Genomic DNA, 27,061 nt, shown 5'->3' with positions numbered 1-27,061 from the left:
ATTTGGTTTGTGGGGTATCTTGTTGAGAATTTTTTCACCTATACTCATCAGGGATATTGGCCTGTAGTTTTCTTTTCTTGTAGTGTCCTTATCTGGCTTTGGTTTCAGGGTAATGCTGGCCTCAGAAAATGAGCTTGGGAGTTCAAGATACAGTTTCAAAAAGACCAACAAACAAATGAAAGAAGGAAAGCTGGGGGGAAAAACCCACAAAACTGCGGAGTGTCCCTCCACATATGAATTTCAAGGAACTTCGGATAGTCAAAACCAAAAAATAAAAAGCAAGTGATTTGTACTTCTCAATTTGGACACTGACTGCCACAGTTACAGAAACTGGAACAGGTTAGCACTGGCATGAGTATAAACATATAGATCAAATGAAAAGAAGAGTACAGAACTAAAGCCATACATCTATGATCAATGAATTTTTGACAAATGTGCCATGACTACTCAATATGGAAAGAACCGTCTGTTCAATAAATGATGCTAGGACAAATGGGTAACCTGGAATGAAGCTGGATCCTTACCCTGCCTGCACTATATGCAAAAATTAACTCAAAACAGACCGAATGCTTAATACGTAAGAGCAACAAGTATAAAAATCTTAGAGGAAAACCACAGGGTTATGTAAATCGTCATGACCTTGGATTTGGCAATGGTTTTGGATATGTGACATCAAAGCCATAAGCAAACAAACAAAAAAGAAAAACAAACAAAAAAGCCCAAAATAATTTGGACTACACAATCAAGAGAATAAAAAGACAATCCACAAAATGGGGAAAAATATTTGGAAATCATATACCTGATGATAAAGAGCAAGCATCCAGAAATAGGTAAGAAACTTTTAAAACTCAACAACAAAATGACAACCAAATTTAAAAACAGGCAAATGGTGTGAATAGACATTTCTCTAAAGAAAATATTTATACAATCAATAAGCACCTAAAGAGACGTTTAACATCATCAGTCATTCAGAATATGCAAATTAAAACAACAATGAGATACCACTTGATGTCCACTCCAGCGATTATAATTTAAAAAGCAAGAATAGATTGGTGCCTGGGTAGCTCAGTTGGTTAAGCATCTGCCTCCCACTCAGGTCATGATTCCAGGGTCCTGGGATCAAGCCCTGTGTCAGGCTCCTTGCTCATCAGGGAGCCTGCTTCTCCCTCTCCCTTTGCCTATCACTCCCCCTCCTTTTGGTATCTCTCCATCAAATAAATAAAATCTTAAACATTTTTTTTAAAAAAAGAATAGAGGGGCGCCTGGGTGGCTCAGTGGGTTAAGCCGCTGCCTTCGGCTCAGGTCATGATCTCAGGGTCCTGGGATCGAGTCCCGCATCGAGCTCTTTGCTCAGCAGGGAGCCTGCTTCCTTCTCTCTCTCTCTCTCTGCCTGCCTCTCAGTGTACTTGTAATTTCTCTCTGTCAAATAAATAAATAAAATCTTTAAAAAAAAAAAAAAAAAGCAAGAATAGAGAGAAATTGGAAACCTCATATATTGCTAATGGGAATGTAAAATGGAGAACCTACTATAGAAAATAGTCTGGCAGTTGCTCTATACATCACATGTAGAACTACCATATCACCCAGTAATTACACTAGGTACTTACCCAAAAGAACTGAAAACAGATTTTCAAACAAAAACTTGTAAACAAATGTTTGTAACAATACTATTCACAATAGCTAAAAAACGGAAATAACTCATTTGTCCATTAAACTGATGGTATACAAAATGTGGTATATCTCTAGAATGTAATAGTCAGCTGTAAAAAAGAATGAAGCATTGATATATGCTACAACATGTATGAACTTTAGAAATAAGCTATGTGAAAAGGTCAGAAATAAAAGGTCACATATTATATAATCCCATTTATATGAAATAACTGGAACACGTAAATCCATAGAGACAGAAAGCAAAATTATGGTTTCCAGGAACTGGGGGAATAGAATATATAGAATGATTGCCTAATGGGTATGAGTTTCCCTTTCAGGGTGATAAAAATGTTTTGAAACTAGATCAAAGTGATGGTGATCATACATCGTACATCGTGAATGTACTAAACGTCACTGAATGGTTAAAATACTTAATTTTATGAGTGAATTTTATTTCAATAAAGCTAAATGTACACCTATTGTATGATGTAGCCAATAGTAATAAAGACGTGTTCGTAGTGGCTAAAAAATGTCTTACTCTTTTAGCCAAAAGCCATAATAAACAACCTAACTGCCTATCAACAGACATTGGATATGATAAATTGAGGTATATTCATATAACGGAATACCTTTATTAAAAGTAAACTATAGGGGCACCTGGGTGGTTCAGTGGGTTAAAGCCTCTGCCTTCGGCTCAGGTCATAATCTCAGGGTCCTGGGATTGAGCCCTGAATCTTGGGCTCCCTGCTCAGCAGGGAGCCTGCTTCCCCCACTTTCTCTGCCTGCCTCTCTGCCTATTTGTGATCTTTGTCAAGTAAATAAATAAAATCTTTAAAAAAAAGTTAACTATATCCATAAATGGGTGATTTTACTCTATACAAATTCTATTACCCAAAAGATACATAAAGCTAGTATGTTTGTTAAAAATAAAGATATTTGCTTAAATTAAAAAGTAAAGCAGCATGTGAGCAGGTTGTTAAGTCCCTACTCAATCCTGACAGCAAGAGCTGAAAAGACTGAAAAAAAAAAAAAAAATCAACATTTTTTGGATCAGTAAAAGGTAAGGAGGGACCAGACAAACCACTGCCCCCAAGACAGGTGAATACAAAGAATCACAACTTACTTTAGCAGAGACTTACCAGCTGGAACCACGGTGGGATCCAGTGCTGGAGTAGGAAAACCTGAACTGTAACTGAGTAATGGCTGGAGACTCAGTGTTGACAATTTGAGAGTTAAAAACATCAGGGGGATCCAATTATGGGGATTCCCCACAATATTATTGAGATTTATCACCAGGAACTTGACCAGGATCTCAATCACAAACCCACAGTAAATACCATGAAAAAAAAATCTTGTCATTCTGGCAGAAGAAGGGAAAAGGTATCATTCTGAAATATGTCAAAGCATTCCATTCTTCTCACTAAGGCCTGCCATCAGGAGAAACTAGTTAATCAGAGCCTAACCTACTAGGGTATTATCAGAACCTAACTGACCTGGGGAAAAGGAAGTAACTGACTCCAAGCTACTCTTGCCATCCTATCTCACATAGGGGGAAGATGGGGGAAGTTGAGAAATACATGTAAGTTCACAGATATAAGCTCATGAAAAGACTAAGACCTAATAATAGGACTACTGAACTCTTTCCCTTCACCCATACCTTAACACAACATTACTAACAGCCTATTTACAGCGATTCCTTTTACCTAGTCTGGCTATGAAGAAAAAATTACAAATCATTGTGGCAAAAGGCACAATTCAGAAAGATAGAGCAAACATCTAAACCAGACATGGCAGGAATGTTGCAATTATCAGACTGGGAATTTGAAACAACTCTGATTAATATGCTAAGGGCTCTAACAGATAAACTACACAGTATACAAGAACAGATGGCAATGTAAGAAGAAAGATGAAAATCCTAAGCAAGCACCAAAGAAATGCTAGAGGTCAAAGAACACTGTAACAAAAATGAAGAATGTCTTTGATGGGATTCCAGGCAGACTGGTCACGGTTAAGTAAAGAACTTCTAAGCTTGAAGATATCTCAACAGATACTTTGAAAACTAAACAAAGAGAACATACATTGACAAAAGAAAAATAAAACAAAAAAACAGAACAAAATATCCAAGGACCTTGGGACAATACAGAAAATGTAACATAAACATTTTGGGAATACTGTAAGAGAGGAAAGACCAGAAGGAATATCTGAAACAATTTTAATGATAAGTGCCTGATTGGCTCAAATGATAGAGCATATGATTCTTGATTTGGGGGTCATGAGTTCAAGCTAAAAAAAAAAAAAAGCTAAAAAAAAATTAATGACAAGTCACTGTCAAACATCAAACCAGAGATCCACTATATTCAGAGAACAACAAACAGAATAAATGCCAAAAAACTATACCTTGGTATTTCATTTCAAATTACAGAAAAATCAAAAATAAAGAAAACAACACCTTACTTACAAAGGAACAAAGGAAGGAATTACATCTGATGTCGCCTCAGAAACCATGCAGGCAAGAAGTGTTGAGGGAAAAAAAATTCCAATCCAGAATTCTGTATCTTGCAAAATTATCCTTCAAAAGTGAAGAAGAAGGGGCACTGGGGTGGCTCAGTTGGTTAAGCATCTAACTTGATTTTGGCTCAGGTCATGATCTCAAGGTCATGAGATGGAGCCCTGCATCAGATTCTGAGCTGGGATGGAGCCTGCTTGGGATTTCCTCTCTCCCTCTCCCTTTGCCCCCCAACCCCAACTTGAACACATGCACACACTCCCTCTTAAAAAAATAAAAAAGAAAGATATTTCTCTAACAAAAACTGAATTTGTTGCCAGTAGACCTTCTTTATAAGAAATGTTAAAATTCTTGAAAGAGAAGATAATATTCAGAAATTCAGATCTACATAAAGAAAAAAAGATCATCAAATAAGGAATAAGTGAATGTAAAATAAACTTTTATTTTCCTTATTCTTAATTGACCTAACAGAGAACAGTTTGGTCAAAATAACAAAACCAACAATGCTCAATTATTGTTCTAGCTGTAAATGCATACTGCAAATTCTAGGACAACCACTAAAAAGTCAGAAAGGAAATATAGCTAATATCCTAAGAAAAAAAGTCATATGAAATGATTAATTAAAACCACAAGAGGCAGAAAAAGAATGGAGACAAATAGGAACAAAAAACAAAGGCAGCAAATAGAAAACAGTAACAAATAGAGTAGACATTAATCCAACTATCTCAACAGTCATACTGAATGTCAATAATCCAAATGTACCAATTAAAAGACAGATTTGTCAGGCCAGATCAAAAAATAAGACCCAACTATATGTTTTCTACCAAAAAATCCACTTTAAATATTAATTAAACATAAATGGATGAAGAAAAATAAAACATGTTAAGACTAATCAGAAGAAAGCAGGAGCAGCTATATTAATTTCAGACAAAGCAGACTTTAAAATAAGGAAATTACAAGGGATAAATAGGGCATTAAATAATGATAAAGGGATCAACTCCAAGAAGATGTAACAATACTTAATATGTATACACCTAAGAACTATGTTTAACTATGTTAAATTACGTGAGGCAAACTATGGGAAGCAAAAACCAATTGCACTGTAAAGAGAAACAAGTAAATCCATAATCACAGTTGGAGACTTAAACATGGCTCTACCAGAAATGGACAGATCTAGTAGGAAAAATCAGTAAAAAACTGATTTGATAGTTGAACTGAACATCATCATGAAACAACTACATAGAATGAACTACTTTATCCTACAACAGCAGAATGCATATTCTTCTTAAGCTTACATAGAGCATATGCCAAGACAGACCATATACTAGACCGTAAGACAGTCCTTAACAAATTTAAAATCGAAATCAATGTCTGCTCAGACCACAATGGAATTAAACTAAAAATTAGTAACAGAAAAATAGCTGGGAAATCTGAAAAATATGTAGAGATTAAACAACACAATTTTAAATAACACAAGAATCAAAAAAGAAATCTCAAGAGAAAATACAAAATATTTTGAACTAAATGAAAATGAAAACACAACTCAATAAAATTTGCGGGATGCTGTGAAGCAGGGCTTGGAGGGAAACTTAGATCATTGAATGGTATTAGAAAAGATCTAAAATGACTCATATAAGCTTCTACTGTAGAAAACTATAAACAGAAATTAAATCAAAATTAAGTAGAAGAAAATAAGTAATAAGATTTAGAGCAGAAATAAATGAAATTGAAAACAAGAAATCACTAGAGAAACAAAACCAAAGCTGGTTCTTTGGCAAGATCCATGAAGTCTAGATGTACTAAGAAAAAAATCAGAAAGGACACAATATTAGTAATTTGAAGAAATAAAGAAGGGATATCATGACAGATCCTATGACATTAAAAATATCATAAAGGTGATGATATAAAAATATCATAAAGGAGATGAAGATGCCTGGGTGGCTCTGCCGGTTAGGTGTCTGCCTTTTGGCTCAGGTCACAATCCAGGGTCCTGGGATGTAGTCCCACATTGGGCTCCTTGCTAGGCAGGGAGCCTGCTTCTCCCTCTGCCTGCCACTCCCCCTGCTTGTGCTTGCACTCTCTCTCTCTCTTTGACAAATAAAATCTTTAAAAAATATATAAAATAGCGGTGCCTGGGTGGCTCAGTGGGTTAAGCCTCTGCCTTGTGCTCAGGGCATGATCCCAGAGTCCTGGGATCGAGCCCTGCATCGGGCTCTCTGCTCAGTGGGGAGCCTGCTTCCCCCTCCCCCTCTGCCTGCCTCTCTGCCTACTTGTGATCTATCTCTCTCTCTCTCTCTCTCTGCCAAATAAATAAATCATATATATATATATATATATATATATATATATAAAATAAAGTAATACCGTGAACTCTATGCACACAAATCCAGATGAAATGGGCCAATTCCTTGAAAGACAATTTGCCAAAACTCACACAAGGAGAAATAAATGCTCTGACTAGGACTGTATCAGAGAAACTGAATCAGTAATTAATCACTTTCCAAAACAGAAAGCACCGGGCCCAGATGGGTTCGCTGGTGAATCCTACCAAACATTTGAGGAAGAAATTATACCAATTCTCTACAACCTCTTTCAGAAGATAGAAGCAGAAGGAATACTTCCTAGTTTAGGAAGTTATAAACTATCATCGTTACCCTCATACCAATGTCAAAGACATCACAAAAGAATTTCAGACCATTATCTCTCACGGATGCAAAAAACCTCAACAAAATATTAGCAGATCAAGTCTAACAATTTATTTAAAAAATTATACACTACAACAAGTGGAATTTACCTCAGTTATGCAATCATGCTCCTTGGTAATTACCCAAAGGACGTCAAAACTTACGTCAAAGTCAAAGCGTTCATGTGTTCACAGCATCTTTATTCACAAATGCCAACCTTTAGAAGCAACTAAGATGTCCTTCAGTAGGTTAATGGAAACTATGGATCATCCAGACAAACTACGGATCAAAAGAAATGAGCTAACAAGCCATGTAATTATGTGGAGAAAACTTCAATGCACTTTTACACTTTTACAAAGTGAAAGAATGCAATCTGAAAAGGCTACAAACCGTATGATTCCAATTATCGGATATTCTGGAAAGGACACAACTCTGAAGACAATAGAAAGATCAGTGGTTGGGAAAAGTGGAGGAGTGTAGAGGATCTTCACAACAGTGATATCAAAATGATGGACACTTGTCATTATCCATTTTCCAGATCCAAACAATGTACAAAATCAAAAGTGAACTGTAATTTCAACTACAAATTTTGAGTACTTATCACGTGTCAGTGTAGGTTCAACAATTTCAACAAATGTACCACTCTAGTGGGGTATACAGATAACGGGAGAGGCTATGCATGTGTGGGGAAAATCATTATCTTTCCCTCATTTTTGCTATCAAGCTTAAACTACTCTAAAAAAAGTCTTAACAACAAAAGGAAAAGCAATAAAGTTATGTTTTACTGACTTTTTTTTTTTTTTTAAAGATTTTATTTACTTGGGGCGCCTGGGTGGCTCAGTGGGTTAAAGCCTCTGCTTTCGGCTCAGGTCATGATCCAAGGGTCCTGGGATTGAGCATGACATTGACATAGGGCTGTCTGCTCAGTAGGGAGCCTGCTTCCCTTCCTCCCTCTCTCTGCCTACCTCTCTGCCTACTTGCGATCTGTCAAATAAATAAAATCTTTAAAAAAAAAAAAGAAAGATTTTATTTACTTGACAGAGAGACAGACAGAGCAAGAGAGGAAACACAAGCAGGGGGAGTGGGAAAGGGAGATACAGGCTTCCTGCTAAGCAGCGAGCCGAGTGTGATTTGGGTCTTGAACCTAGAACTCTGTGATCATGACCTGAGCCAAAGGCAGACTCTTAACGACTGTGCCACCCAGATGCCCCAGTTTGACTGACTTTTATAACCAGTCTCTGGAAAACACGTTGCCCTCCCCCACTGTTTATTGGCTTCATATGCCACACTTTCTTATTCATGATTCCACTGTGATCTCAGCAGTATAAGGACCTTTCTGGCTTGGCTCCAGTAGTTTTTGGTATTTCAATTCCAAAATTCAAGAAGAAATAATGTGAGTGGTCTAGATATTTAGCTCTTATTCAAATATCTGGTACTACTTTGGCTGGAGAAGGTGTGTGGAATGGGAGCATATTAGGATCATAAGTTCCTTAGACTAAACCCTACCCAATGGTCTTTAGAATGATGTCCCTATATTTTGGTGCAGCTTTTTAAAGAAATTATTATGGGCAAAGAGATCAAGTAACAGCTATTCAAACTCAAAAGGAAAGGCAAATTTTGCTGTTTTTACACTCCCCAATATTTTCTTAATTTAGAATTGAATTAACATAGAAATGAATACTCATGTATGTACCTCTCGATTATATAGTTAACTAATTACACTAAACATTCTTACTCTAAAAAAATTCCACCAGGAGAAAATTAAATGCAAAAAAAATTTTTTTTAATTACTAAATCTTTTATGACTAGTTTCTTCATCTTAATATGGGGATAATAGTAAAGTCGCTATAAGGAATAATTGAGAAAGCCTGTATAAAGCATCTGGAGTTCTGTGAATGTTAGTAAATAGTACTTGCAATTTTTTTTTACCACTTGAAATGTCTTCTGAACCTACAATTTCTATACATGTTTTTCTGTATTTGTGAAATTTACAAACCATATGGTATCACTAAAATCTCTACTAAACTATCGAGAATTACATTCAATCACTTCAGAAAAAAAGTTTAAAAACAAAACAAAACAACCTTCCTCAGGATCTCACAAGACACAATGTGTTAAATTGTTAAAATAACAAGCACTCACGAAACATATACAGTTTCAGAGTACAAAGACACTCACTGTTCCCGTACCAAGAATTGCAGATATAAAAAAGAGGACAAGAGCTCTCAGTCTAGTGCTATGTTTACAACTAAACTGCAATGAGGAAACACTCCGCCTGGGGAAGTCTAGGCAAGTATTGGAAACACACTGGGTAAAATCTTACAGGGGCCTAAAAAAGTTGATGGCAAAGTATATATATATAAAAATGAGAGAGAACAGATTTGGACAATGGTACTAGTATAGATAGAAACATCACAGGTTGGAAAAGAGTGGTGGAGTATTATGAAACTTGCAAACAGAGGCTGGAACCAGACTGACAAGGGCTTTGTAAAAAATGAAAAAGTTAAGAAATCTTGAATTATATGTGGTAGACAAAGAGGAGTGATCAGAGATTTGTAAAAGGCAGTATTTGGAAGGATGGACTGCTGAGAGGCTGGAAGCATTATTTAAAATAATAATGACAAAAAAAGAGACATAAACTTTATAATTAAATATAGTTTCTGAACCTGGTTCAAACATTTTGGTAGTTGTGTAAGGACTGAACCCTCGTAGCCTCCATTTTCTTATCTGAAAATAGTAAATATTGCAATGTTGTATGTGAAGATTGAGATAATGTATGTAATGTGGCTTGTACAATGCTAAGTAACTCAATATAATCGAAGATATATGTATCATTTACTATGTGCCACACACTAAGAGTTTTTTATGTGTTGAGTAATTTGACTCTCACAATAATCCTACAAGGTAGGTATTGTTATTATCCCATTAACACAGGTCAGGGATTTGAAACACAGAACGATAAAGCAGCTTGCTTGGGTCATACAACTACCAACTGGTGGAGATGAAATTCGAACTGACGCAATCTGACTCCAGTTCCCTGCCCTTAACAGTATATTATGATGCCTCTCTAGGAAGTATCAAGTCAGTGCTCTTAAAACTCTTGTCAGCGGGAAGTAGTTGGTTGGGCTGCTGACACTTGGTTTTTACTCAGGTGGTGATCTTATGGGCTGGGAGATCAAGGCCACAATGGGCTCTGCACTGGGCATGGAGTCTGCTTGGGACTTTCTCACTTTCAAATAAATAAATCTTTATTTTTTTTTTTTTAAAGATTTCATTTATTTATTTGACAGAGATCACAAGTAGGCAAAGAGGCAGGCAGAGAGAGAGGGAGGAAGCAGGCTCCCTGCTGAGCAGCAAGACCCATGCAGGGCTCAATCCCAAGGACCCTGAGATCATGACCTGAGCCAAATGCAGAGGCTTTAATCCACTGAGCCACCCAGGCGCTCCTAAATAAATAAATCTTTTATTTTTAAGTGTAGGCATCAGCACCTAACGAAACTTTCAAGGTAATATGTACACAATAAAATTTGAAATTCGCTAATGATTTAGGTAGATAGAACAAATATAAATGAAAAAGTCCAGGTAAGGCGAAGAAACATATTAAAATGTAGAAACTAATTTTTTTAAATTACTATTTCCTGGTAGCTTGCGTAAAATGAGCAGAACAGCTGTCTGTAATTCTTAGGAAAGTACAGCTAATGTCTCCACTGCAATCTTACACAAATCTCGACAATAATAAATACTGAATATTTAAATCTATTTTTCCTGGCTAATAATGAAACAAAAGTTCACTAGCAGGGATGGGAAAGTAGGAGCAGCCAGTAATAGATGAGAAATGTCTACTTTTTAAAAGATATTTATACATTTTTTATGGTACGATACCTTGGTGTTAAAATCTTAAAAGGAACATAAAATATCGGTTTCTATAAAACAACACAGTATTAGTCTGATTGTTCAATAAGGCAAGATGTGAAATTTCTATACATTTAAACTCATTTATATTTTAGATGTAGGGTACACATTTAAACTATTCCAGAAGAAGGCAGACTTTGCTATGTGGTTAAACAGCGTTTGAGATTTGAGGTAGTTCATCACCAAAAAAAAAATAATAATAATAAAAATAAAATAAAATAAAATAAAACAAACAACAAAAAAAACCAAAACAAACAAAAAATAAAGAAAATCCAATTCTGGAAACATTAGTAGAATGCTTCCATAATAACCCCACAATAACCCTGTTGGCCAATGAATGGAGGATGTGAAAAGGCAGATCCGTGGAATTAGCTAAACCTTATCCCTATTGTTACCAAACTAAAACCTTTATGACTTACCGCTGTTACTGTAGTCAGTTTAAATGACCAAGAGCCTCGGATTTTTGCGGTACAAGAAAAATGTCGATCGTGAAAGAAAAATACCCGGGTTTTATATACAAAGGATGCTCAGATTTCAGTTTAAATCCCCACCGGGCATTTCAAAGACTGTCACTCCCCTGCGGTCCAGAGTAATAAAGACTACTCTGAGTATCCCTCTTAGGAGGAACTCGGAGCCAGGTACAGGACAGCATCTCCTCATTCTAAACCTGCCCCAACCTTCCATCTTTAATAAAGGAAGATTCTCTTACCTGCCGTAACGCTTTCGCAATTAGATCTAACTACTGTTCAGCTTCAGCATTCGAGTCCAACTGGCGGAAATACTAAACTGTGTTTACCAGAAAGATTAAACAAGGCTTAATCTCGGGGGCGGGAGACCTCGGAATCCTCAGTATGTTCCGAGTTGGCTCGTGCGCGCCGTCCTGGGAGACGCTTCCCAGCGCCCCGAATTCCAGCCCAACCCCACCACCCGACACCCCCAAAGGCACACGGAGGCCTGCACTGCGCTGTCCCGCCTCTCGACCCCTGTCCCACCCAACGGCCCGAATTCTGTCCCTGGAATACTCAGTTACTTCCCGTTCTCTATTCACTCACCAAGGCGCGCTGGGCAGAAGTTCCAGAACGGTCGTGTCACTTTTCCCTTCTTTCGCGGAGCCGTAAAGCCGACCGCGAGCAACCCCATCCAACGGTCCACAAGATTCAAATTCGTCTACTTCCGCCTGCAATCCGGAAGGAGCGCTAGGCTCCGCCTCCTGTGGGGCGGGGCCCGCGGCTACGCGGGACATGGGGGTGGGTGAAGCGCGCCCCGCATTTCTCTGGAGGAGTGCGATAGCTCTGTTGCGCTGCTTGCGCTTCAGTGTCCTTTGTCTGGGTACTTACTTCACAGGTCACAGAAGAGACCTGACGTAGAGTCGGCGTTTCTGCCCGGTGACTCTTGAAAGGATATTCTTGTTTACGAAATGGACAGAGACGCACTGAAGTTTAGTTCCTTCAAGGACTGGAGAGAATAAAAGCACTAATGGGGTCCTGACGTTTTTACTCCTCCCTTAGCCCCCGCGCAAACAACTACCGCGAAGAGGAAAAAACAAACCCTGCGCCAACCCTTTTTCCCGGGGCCGCCTCAATTCCCGCACAGTCAGAACATTTAACCTCCCCTCCCCTCTTTGAGGAAGACAAAAAGCCAAGTGCACCAATCACGCTTACTCCAATCACAAACTGTGAAAGTAAGTGGTGGTCCAACGAGTTCCCGGTACCAAATAAAATACTTGAGGGTAAGTGTTAGAAGGCGACAAATCTTTCCCCCCGGCCTCCGATAAGAGACGATTTTACATATTATTACGTAGTTGTCCTGTGAGATTCTTCGGAGAACAGTGGCATTTTCCTTTACCAACGACTGCTTCTGAAGCGGGGGGCGGGGCGGGGGGGGGCGCTGGGATCTATAAGAAAGGAAAGAAAAGACTGAACATTTTTTAGCCCCAAACCCCTCTAAAAAGGAAACGAAACAACTCTGATTTTGACGTTACCACCAGATAATCCTCACATCTAATAGTACTGATTTACCTAAACAGATCATTTCAAACCGAGCCGTGACGGAACACCTTAGGCTTCTGTCAAGACTACAATTTGGAAGATTAGATTTCTATGAGTTTGTTTTACAGATAATCTGACAGAAGGGAGTATAAAGCTATTAACGGGTGTACTGTGTTTAACTGTGGAAAATAGGAAATAACGTTTATCAATAAGGAAATGATTAAATAAGTTATGATACTTTAGGATCTGATACATTCGATACACTGTACAGGAACTAAACATAAAGATTAGGTCAGTAGGTACTCAAATGAAATATTAAAAAAAACTGTAGAAGGACTATAAATTGTATCATTTAAAAATATGTGTATGTGCCTGGCATACAAAGTTTCCAGATGGACAGTAGACTGTAACAAGTTACCTCTGGTAGTCAGATTGGTGAATGGAGATGTGAAGAGACTTTTTAATCTTCTGCTTTATAACCAGTTGAATTTTTAAAATAAAAACATGTATTACTCTTGCAATTTTAATTGTTTTTTTAAAAGAAATTGTTAGAAATTGTATGTTCTAGATACAGAATCAGACTTGATAAATGTATAAAAGTATAATGTTTGAATAGTCTGTCTCCATTCATTCATATATTCATTCAATAATTATATGGTAATGGTTTGACCACACATTTTATCATCCATGATATGTTGTATTATTTAATGTCATTATTTAATGTATTTAATATGGCCACATTACATACATTGCTCCTTCAAGTACTTTGAAGGCAGAAATGATGTCATATTTTCCTATGTCTCTCATAATTCTTGGCAACTTCCCACCATTAAATTTCATCCTTCACAGGAATTAAATTCTCAAGTTAATCTGAAAGCAAAAGTTAAATATTCAAATTGCCCTTGAAAAGCCCCCAAGACAATCATAAAATATTAAAAAATGTGATTTTTTTTATAACTGTATAGGCATAAGTTTTGTTTTAACTTATTTTAACTGTTAACTTTTGTTTTAGTGTTTTCCTCTGAGTTTTCCTTACTCATTTCTTCTTTTTGGACTCTAAATAAATTCCATTTCTTCCACCAAGATGTTGACAAAGTTATCACTAGCAGCCTGCCATCAGCCAGACCTATGATATTGATTTCTCATCCACAATGGAAGGTCCCTTAAAGTCACAGACATATTTTTTTCGCAGAGGACTAGCCAGGCTTTATTGTATAAATTGTCTAGGGCTTGTGTTTATTATTTACTATCTAGTAAGACACATTGCCTACTACCAGCTTCTGCTACTCTTCTTTCTTATTATTGAGTGGAATATCAGGTGATTTGCACTTTTTAAACTGTTACCCCCTACCAAGAGTGTATATAGATGATTTTTTAATACAATCAGTATTCAAGTAATGCTATAGCATTTCATTAACAAAGAGGACCTGCAATAAATACCCACTGACTAAATCAAAGAGCCTAAGTAATTAGACTTAAGAACATTTTAAAGAAAATATTCAGGGGCACCTTAGTGGCTCACTGGCTTAAGCCTCTACCTTCAGCTTAGGTCATGGTCTCAGGGTCCTGGAATCAAGTCCTGCATTGGGCTCTCTGCTTGGCAGAGAGCATATTTCCCCCTCTCTCTCTGACTGCCTACTTGTGATCTCTCTCTCTCTGTCAAATAAATAAATAAAATCTTTTAAAAATATACATTTAAAAAAAATATTCACTACAGGATATATTTAAATCTAACAAATCAGGCCATCAAACTGTGCATTCAGATACCTAATAAATTTTTTAAATTAAGTAAAATACATTGATATGAGTATTCCTCTTACTAAAAGCTACAAAAACTGAAGGAAAAAAAACCCACAAAAGTGTCTTATTTAGTTTCCAATAATCCCTCATTAATCTGAGTTAACTGAGAACTGCCCCATAGAAAATTTGAATCATATCTAATATAACCTTCTCTCTTCCCTGCTATCCTCCTCCTGTTCACACTATATGTTGCAGCAAAGACAAAAACACTTCTGGGACCAATGGTCATCAGTTCACACACAAGAGCCAGCACAAAGTGCTTTGGCAGAAGAGCTCCTAGAACTTACTTTGAAAGGTTCTTATCACAAGCAACATGACTGACAAGAACAATAAAATGCCTAGAAATAAATTTTTTTAAAGTACAGGATATGTAAATAATCTGAGAATATATAAATGATTTCAATATTTACAAATGGAAGATGAATATTTAAGAATGGTTTAGAGAAAGAAGAGTAGCAGAAGCTGGTAGTAGGCAATGTGTCTTACTAGATAGTAAAACTTAACACAAAACTATTATGATCAAGGAGTTGTAATGGAAAAAATTATTAGCATAAAAAGATAAACACATAGAGAATGCAGAAAAACTCAACTGTACTTAGAATATTAGTATAAGGGTAGCATTTCAGTTTAGTGGGCAAGGAATATTTTCATTCATTAATTGGCAAGAGAAGGCAATAACTGGCTATCTGGAAGATAAAAAGTTAGGTGTCTACCTGGCACCATATGGCAGATAAATTCTACCAGAATTATAGGTTGAAATATAAAAAATATAACAAAAGTGTATTGGGAGAAAAATTAGAAGAATAACTGTGACTTTAGGTAAAAGAGATTTCTTAAGGAAGGAAGGAAACTTAGAAGCCATAAAATACAAGATGCATAAGCCATGCCAACACTTCAGAATAAAAATTATTTTGAGCTGAAGGCAACTGAGAAACAAACACAGGAAGAACTCTACCTTCCCCCATCTAACAAAAGCAGGGCATAAATTTCCCTTTGTGAAGATGTTCCTTTCTTCTCTAGTACCCAAAGGAGGAGAACATCCTTTAGCACTGGAGATGGAGATGGCACTGGCATAAAAAAGTCTTACTAAATAACATTTATCTACCGTTAGTTTCCCCCATTCCTACAATTTACCACTCCTGGAAACCAAAACTCATCTTCCTTTGTCTAGTCATTTCATAATTTATTCTCCTTCATTAAAATAGCATAGAGGCTCTCAAGCCTAACCACTTCTTTGAGTTTTTACTTTTTTCTGTGGACCCCTGTGCATGTAAAATTAAAAAGAAAAATTTACAGCTTTCTTCCTGTTAGTCTGTCTTTGCCAGTTTAGTTTGCAGAACTCCAAGTTCTACCAAGAGGGTAGAGGAAAAATCTTTCCTCTCCTGCAAATACACATGGCTATGTTAAAGCTTAAAGTATTCTGTTGGCAAGATTCACCATCAAACCTCAAAAGATAAATGAAAGAGTTGTGATAACACTTAAAATACATATGATTTAAGGTTAACAACTGTAATGTAAACAATTTTTTAATATGATTTTTTCAAAAAGTAATAAAAATGAGCAAAATAAGTGGCACATGGGTGGCTCAGTGGGTTACGCCTCTGCCTTTGGCTCATGTCATGATTCCAAGGTCCTGGGATGGAGTCTGAGATGGCCTCTCTGCTCGGCGGGGGCCCTGCTTCCCCCATCAACCACCTGCCTACTTGTGATCTCTCTCTCTCTGTCAAATAAATAAATAAAACTTTTTAAAAATTAAAAAAAATTTTAAATGAGCAAAATAAGTGATCAAGCAAAGAGAAAATGAGAAAGGACAATAAACAAGAAAATACTCAAACTTACTACCACACAACCAAAAACCAATTTTCCTTTCTTGGAGTGGCAAATATTGAAACAAGTCATAACCACTAATACTTGGGGGGGGGGGGAGGGAGGGCGGGTATGGTGGTAAAATGCACATTCTTGTCTACTGGGTGCATGCATTACTACAACTCTTTGAAAAATAACTCTTTGATCAAATTTTCTCACCTTTGGGATTCTTCTATAGGAATATGCATGATAGTGTGTTTTGACTCCTAATTAGAAACAACCATTCATCAAGACGGAGGTGATTGAGAGTTAGGGTACATCTATACTATCAAAAGACTTCACAAAACTGTATTGCTTTGTCTCCTAAACTATTGCCTCCAAAGTTAGGACTATTGAACCCCCAAAGACATATAAGTGAAAATAAAGAATGGCATTATTGAATTAGAAAAGTAATAATACTCTGCTCTACAGTAATACTGATAAACCTGGCCCTACAAAATGGCATTCATTCTTACATTAGCGCTCACCCAGAACTGACACACATTGATGGACTAAATTGCTCTTTACAACAACTCATTCCTCCCTGGGTTAGTCACATTGCACTTCTGGTAATCCTTTCTACCTTTCACATGAGTCAGATTTTCTTCCTTCCTTCCTTTCTTCCCTCCTTTTTTCTTCCTTCCTTCCTTCCTTTCTTCCTTCCTTCTTTCCTTCTTTCTTTCTTCCTTCTTTTTTTCATTGACAGAGACGGAGTGAATAAGATTTAGAGCACAAGCAGGGGGAAGGGTAAAGGGAGAGGGAAAGGCAGACCCTCCACAGAGCAGGGAGTCCCACTTGGGGCTCAATCCCTGAGCCAAAGGCAGATGCTTAACTGACTTAGCCACTTGATGCCTTAGCCACCCGGGTGCCCCAGATTTTCTTGATCCTCGTCTCCTAACGACACTTAAAGAGCAAACAGTTAACCCAGACTTTCAGCAGATCCTTGTCTCCCCTTATTCCCTGATAGGTCGCTGAATGTCTGTTCACCTTGATAAATTTTTAGCTTTCTGCCATTAAATCATTCCTTATGAATCCCTATCAATATTGTGCTTGGTACCCAAGGTTACCTCATCTATCTCTCCAGACTGTTGACCATCCCTGAGACCTCGGAATGAAACTTTTTATTATATCAAGTTTCTTGCTACTCAGAACCCTATCGGAGTCATACAGTGAAATGTACCTCTAGAAGGGACCACTCAGAGTCTAATCAGGGGCACCTGGGTGGCTCAGTCAGTTAAGCATCTGCCTTTGGCTCAGGTCAGGATCTTGGGATCATGGGATTGAGCCCCGAATGGTGCTCCCTACCTGACAGGGAGTCTGCTTCTCCCTCTTCCTCTGCCCCTCTTCCTGCTTGTGCTCTCTCCCTTGTTCACTCTATCTCTTTCAAATACATACATACATACATACATACATACATACATACATACATAAAATCTTGGGTGCTTCTGCTTGTGTACTCTTTCTTTCTCCTCTTTCTCAAATAAATGAATAAAATCTTAAAAAAAAAAGTCTAATAAGAGGCATACTCAGGTTCTTATAATAGGATATCTAGCCTAGAAACAGCATGGGTGTGTTTGGGTTAGGGTGGGAAGGGAGGAAAAGAGAGGGTTGGGTATTGGTAGCTGAGTAAGCAAGCATGTAAAAACAGTGTAACTTTTATTTTTTCCAGTCATGATTTCACACTTCTTTCTTCAGCATCTCTTATTTTGTCATTATAGACTTGACTCTAATGTCAACATACTGCTTTACCAAAAAGGTATTTCTTTTGGAGATTATGCTAGGGGAGCAACAACATAGAATAGGTCCCATTTAGTCTGTCAGCAAATTCTTTAGACCAGCACTGCCCAAGACAAATGTTAGCCACAAATAGAGTTTTCAGTTTTCTGGTAACCACCTCAAAACAAACTAACAAACAAAATAAACAGATGAAATTAGCTGAAATAATGTATTTTATTTAGCCCATCACATTTAAAATATTTAAATGTTAATATGTAATCAGTAGAATTAATTATTCATGAGATAGTTTACAATCGTTTTTTGTGTTAAATCTTCAAAATTGATTGACAATTGACTTTTGAACAATATGGATTTGAACTGTGCAGGTCCATTTACATGTGGATTTTTTTCAATAAATACAGTAATAGTAGTACTCTAAATGTCTTTTCTCTTCCATATGATTTTCTTAACATTTTCTTTTCTCTAGTTTACTGTATTGTAAGAATACGATATACAATACATACAATATACAAAATATGTGTTAACTGACTATTTATGTTATCAGTAAGCCTTCTGGTCAATAGTAGGTTATTAGTAAAGTTTTTTGATGAGTCAAAAGCTATACATGGATTTTTGACTGCATGCGGAGGTCAGTGCCCCAACACACGCTATGTTCAACAGTCAACTCTATATTTTACACTTACATCACATTTCTGTTCCATAGGCTTTTTTCTATAATTCTCAGTAATATTCAAATACTTTGGAATATACTTATTTGCAAAACAAATTAGCCCATCTAATTGATCACTTCTTGCGTACGAGTCATAATGAGAATACTGTGCAAAATAAGTATATGACCATTACTAGTGTCTGATTCCATGATCAATAAGTATTTATTAAGCATCTACTATGCTATCAGCAGTACAAATAAATTTCTGAATGGAGTTTTCACTGTGTACACTAAAATATTCCTTATATTAGTCTGCCTGACCAGTCTTTTTACATCAATTTTTAAACTTGAATCAGCATACATTTTAGAAGAAGTAGGCTGTTTGCTACCAAACAGAATTCTTTTCCTCAGTGTCTCAGTCACATAAATGTTTTGATCTAAATTTTTAATCTAACTGCGGTTTGCTGTCTTTTAAGTCAAACACACCACCTCCTGGCAGCAGGAAGCACCACCCAAAACAGCAATTTCAGGTTTCCTGTTTCAGGGTTGTTTGGATAATAAGTAGGTATATTAACAACAGTGATTTGGAATGATACCATTCCTGCTGGGTAACTGTGTGATTTTAGCAAGAAGGGCTCAAAGTTTGTAGCCAATATGAAGCATAGTGTTCTAATATAGGTCAAAGTTATGATCTGTTTTGTTAACATTCTTCCTCTCCAGACTGGTGTTTCAAATGATTGTCTGGATTGCTTTTCTTAATTGCTGTCTTTTGGCCTGAAGTGTTTACACAGAAATCAGAGCCCTCTTCCAGTTAAAAGTAACTCCACATGCAGGCACACACATTGGTAATGCCACCCAGAATAAATCCAGTAATGAACAACACATTTGAATTGAATCTTAAAAATTCTCGGATACAATTGCTGGCAATCAAAACTGTTTTCAGGTTATTTTGTGTACTTTGATTTTTTAATCCCTCCCAGAATACTCGAGAGAAATTATTTCTCAAGTGAGTTGATAAAGTGATTCAATTATAATGAGCCCAATTCTCACCTGCATATTTTAATGGGGGTGGAAGACAATTTCAAATTCTTACTAAGGTCCAGGGCACGGATTTACCATTTAGAAAGCAGGCACTTGCTTAAATCCTAGACCCTGATGGCTGTTCTTTAGGGAAAATTCTTCAAGGATACCAATAGTATAGTGCTAAGAACCTGGCCTTTCGACCTAGACAGCCAGGGATTTAAATACTAGCACTATTACTTCCAAACTAAGTATAAAGGACTCAATCCTTTGAGTGTCACTATTGGTTTATAAAATGTAGTTACTACTACCTCACAGGTTTGTTGTAAACTTTAAATGCAAAGGCATTTTACAGGTAGTTGTAAGTAGGCAAAATGGGCGTAATACAGGTAAACATCCTCTTCCGTCCCTCAATGGCATGAAGCATGCCACGTCCAGTTCCTCTAGGTGGGTGGTCTGTTTGGAGTTGCCCAGACTCTCCTCCCAAGTGAATCTTCACCTTGTTTATCCCCTTTTCCCTCAGAGCTGGTGATAAATTCCTCAGTGACTTGCTCTTCACATTCCGCCTCAGCAACTAATCTGAAAAATTTATCCTTGTTAATATAAAGAGTGAATGGATTAGTTTTAATAAACTACCTGTAGCTCAAAAGGACAGTGAGAAATTTGTGGATAGTCAGATAGGATGTTCAGTATCTAACTCTCCCTCCTCTTTTTTTCAATAATTTCAGTTTATAAGTCTGGTCTCTCAGAAGCAGTACACATCTTTTTTCGGCATTTGTACAGTAATAGATATTAAACTTCAGTATGTGGGCAGTAATTGTAATGGGCAACCAGATTTCTCATAAATGGGATTAACCAATGAAAAGCATATGATTGGAAAAGAAAAAGGGAACTAACATTTATTCAATAATTTCCATATTCCAAACACTATACTAAAACTATTCAAAAGTTGGTTTACTTAATTCTGACTACTAAAATACAAAATGAAATTAAGTTTTAATGCAATTAAGTAATTTACCCAAGGCCACAGTAGGCAGAATTGGAATTTAACTCCAGTTCATTTGCATACAAAACCTGTTCTTTATCCATCACAGTGTTTTCATTCACATACCCCATGAGATAAGAACAGCTATAGGAAACCTGACATTAACCTAAAACAATCAACTAATAGTATAGTTCGGCTTTTACGGGAAATCTGTTTACTTATCTGTAGAATTATAGGATGTCAATTTGGTAAAAGACCTTACATATATTATCTATTCTCTACCCCATAGCGTGTAGAATCCTCCCAACGTTCTGGGCTTTTCGGAGAACATGTATTCGAGAGAACTAAGGGGAAAAGAAAGCGGTCCAGAATTCCCCTTGAGCAGATAGGGTTTGGATCTTAAATCAAGCTCCAGTTTTCTGCTCATGTAATTATCTATATATTTATTTTTCTAAGAGGGGCATTGACGTCTAAAATGAACCCAGATTGATGTCTCGCAACACTTTACCGAGCTACGATCCTTGCCCAATTTTCAGGTAGTGGCCAGTATGCTTTTGTAGCACAAATCCCATACCTGTGGTTGACCACGGATGATCAGTTTTTCTACAAAATAGTCCCAGAAATTGTCAAATAGTGTGTGGTAACATTTTGACATCACTGGTACCAGGCAATGCTATCTGTAGTACTGTGATGTTTAAGATAGATTTAAAGCAAAAGAGATGCAGATCTCATTTATAAAATCTGTGGCAGTGAGACAACTTTCCAATATACATTATATGCTCCTTAGAGATCTTTAAAGTTCTATTCCTCTAAATAATTGGTTAAAAAATCTAGCTCCTATGAAAGCACCCTAATTATTATTTCAGCCAAGATTGAAAACTCCACTTCTATCATAGAGACAATTTGATAGGGGATTTTAGATTTATGGCTGTCTGGCCCATTATATTGTTTACAATCTAAATATCCATCTAATGATTGAGTCCAGTTACCCAGGAAACCTTGGATTTCCTTGATTCATTACAAGAAACTGGTGCCAAAGAATCCTAAGTGTCTCCCAAAGGAAAATGTATACAAACCCATGAGTCAGTAAGATTTTACACTTTAGTCAATTCAAGATTAAATTGCAGCCAGGTGTTGGATTCATACCAGCAAGTGACTAAAAGCACAAAAACTAATATTAAGAGCAAGAGCTTTAAAGAAAAATAAATAAAAGGCATTTAGATAGGAAAGAAAGAAGTAAAACTTTATTTGCAGATAACATGATTATCTATATAAAATTCTGAAGAAATCTATAAACAAGGAGCTAGAGAGCTAATATGTGAATTTAATAGGTTTTTGGATGTACAATCAATACACAAAAATAAGTCGTATTTTTATATACTAGCAATGAACACTTAGAAATTGAAATTTATGAAATCATCTGGATTAGGTAATGACTTCTGAGACTCAATACCAAAGCACAAGTGATAAAAGAAAAATTTGATAAACTGAACTTCATCATTTTAAAAAATATGTGCACTTCAAAGAATACCACTAACAATGGTAAAAGACAAACCCACGGGCTGGAAGAAAATATTTGCAGATCATATAATATGACAAGGAACTTATATTCATAATATATTAAGAATTCATAACTCAACAATAAGACAACCCAATTAAAGGAGGGGCAAAAGATTTGAATGAACAGTTCTCAAAGAAAAATACACAAATGGTCAATCAACACATGAAAGAACGCTCAGTGTCATTAAGCAGTAGGGAAATGCCAATCAAAAACCACAAAAGGGGGTGCCTGGGTGGCTCAGTCATTAAGCATCTGCCCTTGGCTCAGGTCATGATCCCAGGATCCTGAGATCAAGCCCCACATCCAGCTCTCTGCTCGGAAGGAAGCCCTGCTTCTCCCTTTCCCACTCCCCCTGCTTGTGTTCCCTCTCTCGCTGTCTCTGTGTCAAATAAATAAATAAAATATTTAAACAAGGCAAAATAAAACAAAATAAAAACCACAAAAGAGGGATGCCTGGGTGGCTCATTCAGTTAAGTGTTTGCCTTCGGCTCTGGTCATGGTCTCTGGGGTCTTGTGATCGAGCCCCACGTCAGGGTTTCTGCTTAGTGGACAGTCTGCTTCTCCCTCTGCCTCTGCCCTCACTTGTGCTCTCTCTCTCTCTCTCTAATAAAGAATAAAAAATATCTTTTAAAAACCCACAAAAGATATCACAAGAAATATAGCCACCAGAATAGTGGTAAAACAAACAAAACAGAAAATAACCAGTACTGACAAAGATGTGGAGAAAACAGAATATAACCGTGTTCCAAGCAGCTTAGAGACAACATATCTCTAACTCACAGAACTCTAGCCTCTGGCTTATATCTTGTGGCCTCTAGCTTGTAGTTTGATTAATTATAACTTCTTTGAAATTTCAGTAGACCACTGACTCAGGGGAACCCTGGAGCACTAGTCACTCACTGCTGCTAATGTGAACAATTGTTGGAACAGTCATCCACAGCCTTGGTCAGCATGGTTATTCTAATCCTACAGTTAACACTGTGTATAGTTTCACGCATATATCCCCTTGAACAATAGATTTACTTCCTGTGTCACTTACTGGGTTCACCTAGTAAGCCACCATCCAGTCTCCTGTTTCTTCCTTACTCAACCCCTTATCAAACATCATGTTCAAAGCAGGAGTGAAGACACACAAACTTACAAATATCTATTGGCTGAACGGAATCCCTAAATTAACTATCTATTGTAAAAATTCTACTGTTATGGTCTTTGCAGAATCACCTGCTCTAAGCTATTTTATTGAGAAGTGCTTCAACTCCTTAGATGGAGATCATCAGACCCCTGTTTGTAACATAATACACCAATAAAGAACATTCATTAAGATTTGGGAAAATTAACTGCCTGCCAGTAAAGAAGGAGGAAGTAAGCTCCCCCACACAAACTATTGGTTCCAAAATTTAACACCTATTATACCTAAAAATGCCTCTCTAAACCTTCCGTCAGGGTTGGGTCCTGTCTGCACACCCCCTAGATATGTTTTCAGCCGTGGGGATAATAAGAGGACTCCACTGGCTCACGGTTGTTCGAACAGTTGGACAGTGGGAGGCATGAGCTTGTTAGGCTTTCTCACTACTCCCTTCTCAGTCCACAGTAAGTCTAAAATTGCCCATTGAACTAGCTCTTTCAAATTATTCACCCAGAACACTGGGGACCTCCCTGGGGGAATACCAGAAGGAGATGAATATTTCTTTGGTTATATTTTGTTCCCATAGTGGGGAGTTTTAACTCATCAACATGTGTTACAAAATTTGTCTGCTGGGCATTAAGGAGGGCACTTATGGTGTAATGAGCACTGGGTTTTACATGCAATTAGCGAATCACTAACTTCTACTCCAGAAACGAATAATACACTATACATTAATAAAATTGAATTGAAATAAAAAATTTTAAGAAAAAGAGAAATTTTGTCTATTGCTAAAACAGCTAACTCTCCTGCCATCCTGCAAAAATGCGTGGACTCTTTGGTTAACGTGGTAATAGACAACAGAGTAGCCTTAGACTGTTTTAGCAGATCAAAGAGGTATATGAATAATGGCCAACTCTTCTTGTTGTACTTACAATAACATCTCCATGCAGGTTGAAACTAGTAGACAAAATTAGAGAGCAGGCCACTTGGTTGCAGCAGAGCTTAGAACATCACACCCCTCTGCTTTAAGGGGGTTAAGATTTGTTTACTGGCTCGTTTTCTTGGATGCCCTCTATCTTAGATCTATCTTAGAGGAAGTAATAAAAATGGGCTTTACAGCATTACCGATACTTATTAGAATATACTTAGGGACAAAACTACTAATGTTATGTGCCAAGAGGTTATGCAAAAAGTGTCCAAAGTGTTAGATAAAGAACTACCTCTGATATCCCCCGACCCTCCACCTTAGAACAAGGGACCAAGACTTATGTCTTACACTATGTCAGGACCTTCCATTCCAAAATCCCTTCTATGCCCAGATTCAGCTTGAAGCAGCTACAGAAGATAGACCGTTGCCCCATATTCCATAGAAATGGAATGAACAATTGACAATGGGGATTTGTAACTGTGTCCCAAGCATCCTAAAGGTGACATATCTCTCATTCACTGACCTGTGGTCCCTAGCTTATAGCTTGATTAATTATAACCTCTTTGAAATATTGGTAGAAAATTGACTTTGGGAAACAAGAAACCAGAGGTTCCTGGAAGATCAAGCTTGGCTGTGCTAGAAAATAGTGTGGTGCCGGCAAGTCACTTGAGATCATATGGAGAACGATTAACCGCTGTACCACTGCTTCCCTTGTGATGTGGACCCTTACTACTTCCCTGTCCCTCTCCCTTAAAAACTCCCTGCCTGATCTGGAACTTTGGAGATGGTCTTTGGACATTACTCTTCCATCTCCTTAGGTTGCTGGACTCTTGAATAAAGCAACCTTTCCTTTCCAACCAACACTTGTCTCTGGAGTATTGACTATTCAGGGGCAAGAAGATGAACTTGGATTTCAGTAATAAGAACCCTTACACATTGCTGGTGGGAATGCAAAATGGTACAGCCTCTTCTGAAAAGTTTGGCAGCCTCTTACTGCCTTTAACAGAATTATTTTATGACCCAACAAAATTACTCCTAGGAATCTCCATAATAGAAATGAAGTATGAGTGCTCACATAGAGACAAGTACACAAACGTTCATAGCTCTCTTATTCATAATTCTCAAAAAGTAGGAACAGCAAATGTTGAATGGATTAAAAAAAACCTTAGTGTATCCTCAGAAAGAATACTATTTAGCAATTAAAAGGAATGAAGTGCTGATACATGTTGTAATATGGATGAGTCTCAAAAGCATTATACTCTAAGATACAAAAAATCATATACTGAATGATCCCATTTATATGAAACGTCTAGAAAAGGCCAATCTATAGAGACAGAAAGTGATTAGTGATTGCCTGGAGCTCTCAGGAGGAGATGAGGATCAACTGCTAATGTGCTCAAATTTTCTTTGTTCATGTGATCAAAATACCCTAAAATTAGATTGTAGTGGTTTTGGTACCAGTATCTAAATACACTAACTGCCATTGCATTGTAGACCTATCATGAGTGAATTTATGGCAGTAGACTATATATCAGTAAAGCTACTTAAAAAAATTGTAACTTCTGTCTTTTTGGATAAGAGTTTCCTGGAAAAATAATGACATGTCATGTTAATAATGACAAAGGAATAATAAACTTTTGTTAGTGAAGACAGCAGAATAGTAAAGCCAATTTATGTAGACAGTTACCTTATGGGGCTTATGGTTTCAGTTTTTAAAACCAATATACATCTTTTAAAATCATAAACACATCAGATAGTTAAAATTTCAATGCAAAAATTAAAATACAGTATGTGATAGAGTGAATGGGTAGCTATTCTAGATTAAGCATTCAGAGAAGAGTTTTAAGAAAACACCTTTTATTTATTTATTTTACTTACTAAACCAGAGATTTGAATGATACGAAGGAGCCAGCCTTGTGAATAAGGAGGTGATGTGGGGGAGAAGAATGGGAAGAGCATTTCAGCATAGGAAATAGCTGGTGCAACTAGGAGGCTCTTTGTTAGTTAATATTTCTCTAAGGCCCTAAATGAACTCTTCAATTCCATCTTTACTTCCATTTCTCTCCAATTCCATTCTTCTATTTCCTGCCAGTGTTCAGCAAACTCTTGAATCTATTGGTCCTTCTTTAATTAAAAAAAAAAAAAATCTTCATTGAGCTATAATTCACAGACCATAAAATTCACCCAAGTTAGGTGTACAATGTAATGATAGTGTATTTACTGATTTGCTCAAAAATCACCACAATCCAATTTTGATGACCTCAAAAAGAAACCTGGTAAATAATGTGACTCCTCTTTATACTCCTTTCCCTCTCTCTCTCATCAACCAAAGGTTGGTGAAAACATTTTCACTCTTCTGCATTGGCCCATTTACCAGTGGGAGCCACAACTTTATAACAGCTTCCAACACTAAAATTTTGTGATTCTCTGACTTATCCATTCTTTCATTGCGCTCTTCTTTCTTTCCTGAACTTCCTAACTTGCTTTCTATTAGACAGGGTAGGGGTCAAAGGCAGGCTTGCCAGGCCAAGATGGGTACTTTGGCATGAAGATGATTCGGGGTTGAAGGCAATGGAGAAATTTTGTCTCTCCCTTCACTATATTGAAGGATCTAAACTGTGGGTCTTTTCCAGAATAAGGGTTATCAGCAGAGATAAATTTTATCTGAAC

At 37.1% G+C, this 27,061-nt stretch overlaps 1 protein-coding gene across 3 annotated transcripts in view; it reads right to left on the bottom strand.

The window, feature by feature from the left end:
* G2E3 (G2/M-phase specific E3 ubiquitin protein ligase) overlaps positions 1 to 12,490 on the bottom strand; it is a 69,414-nt gene extending 56,924 nt beyond the window's left edge. The window contains exons 1-2 of one of the 3 annotated variants that reach the window (XM_032343996.1): positions 12,414 to 12,490; positions 11,805 to 12,207 (exon numbers count right to left, since the gene is read on the bottom strand). In XM_032343996.1, the coding sequence (XP_032199887.1) occupies positions 11,805 to 11,995 (191 nt within the window). In that variant the 5' untranslated portion in view covers positions 11,996 to 12,207; positions 12,414 to 12,490. Of the gene's footprint in view, positions 1 to 11,804; positions 12,208 to 12,413 lie in introns of those variants that run through there. The other 2 variants (XM_032343994.1, XM_032343995.1) reach the window with 2 other exon arrangements.
* Between the last annotated feature and the right edge of the window lie 14,571 nt (positions 12,491 to 27,061).

The sequence above is a fragment of the Mustela erminea genome, chromosome 5 (genome assembly GCF_009829155.1).
Source record: "Mustela erminea isolate mMusErm1 chromosome 5, mMusErm1.Pri, whole genome shotgun sequence".
Classification (NCBI taxonomy): domain Eukaryota; kingdom Metazoa; phylum Chordata; class Mammalia; order Carnivora; family Mustelidae; genus Mustela; species Mustela erminea.
Note: the sequence above shows the minus strand (reverse complement) of the source record. Positions and strands in the feature narration are given on the sequence as shown.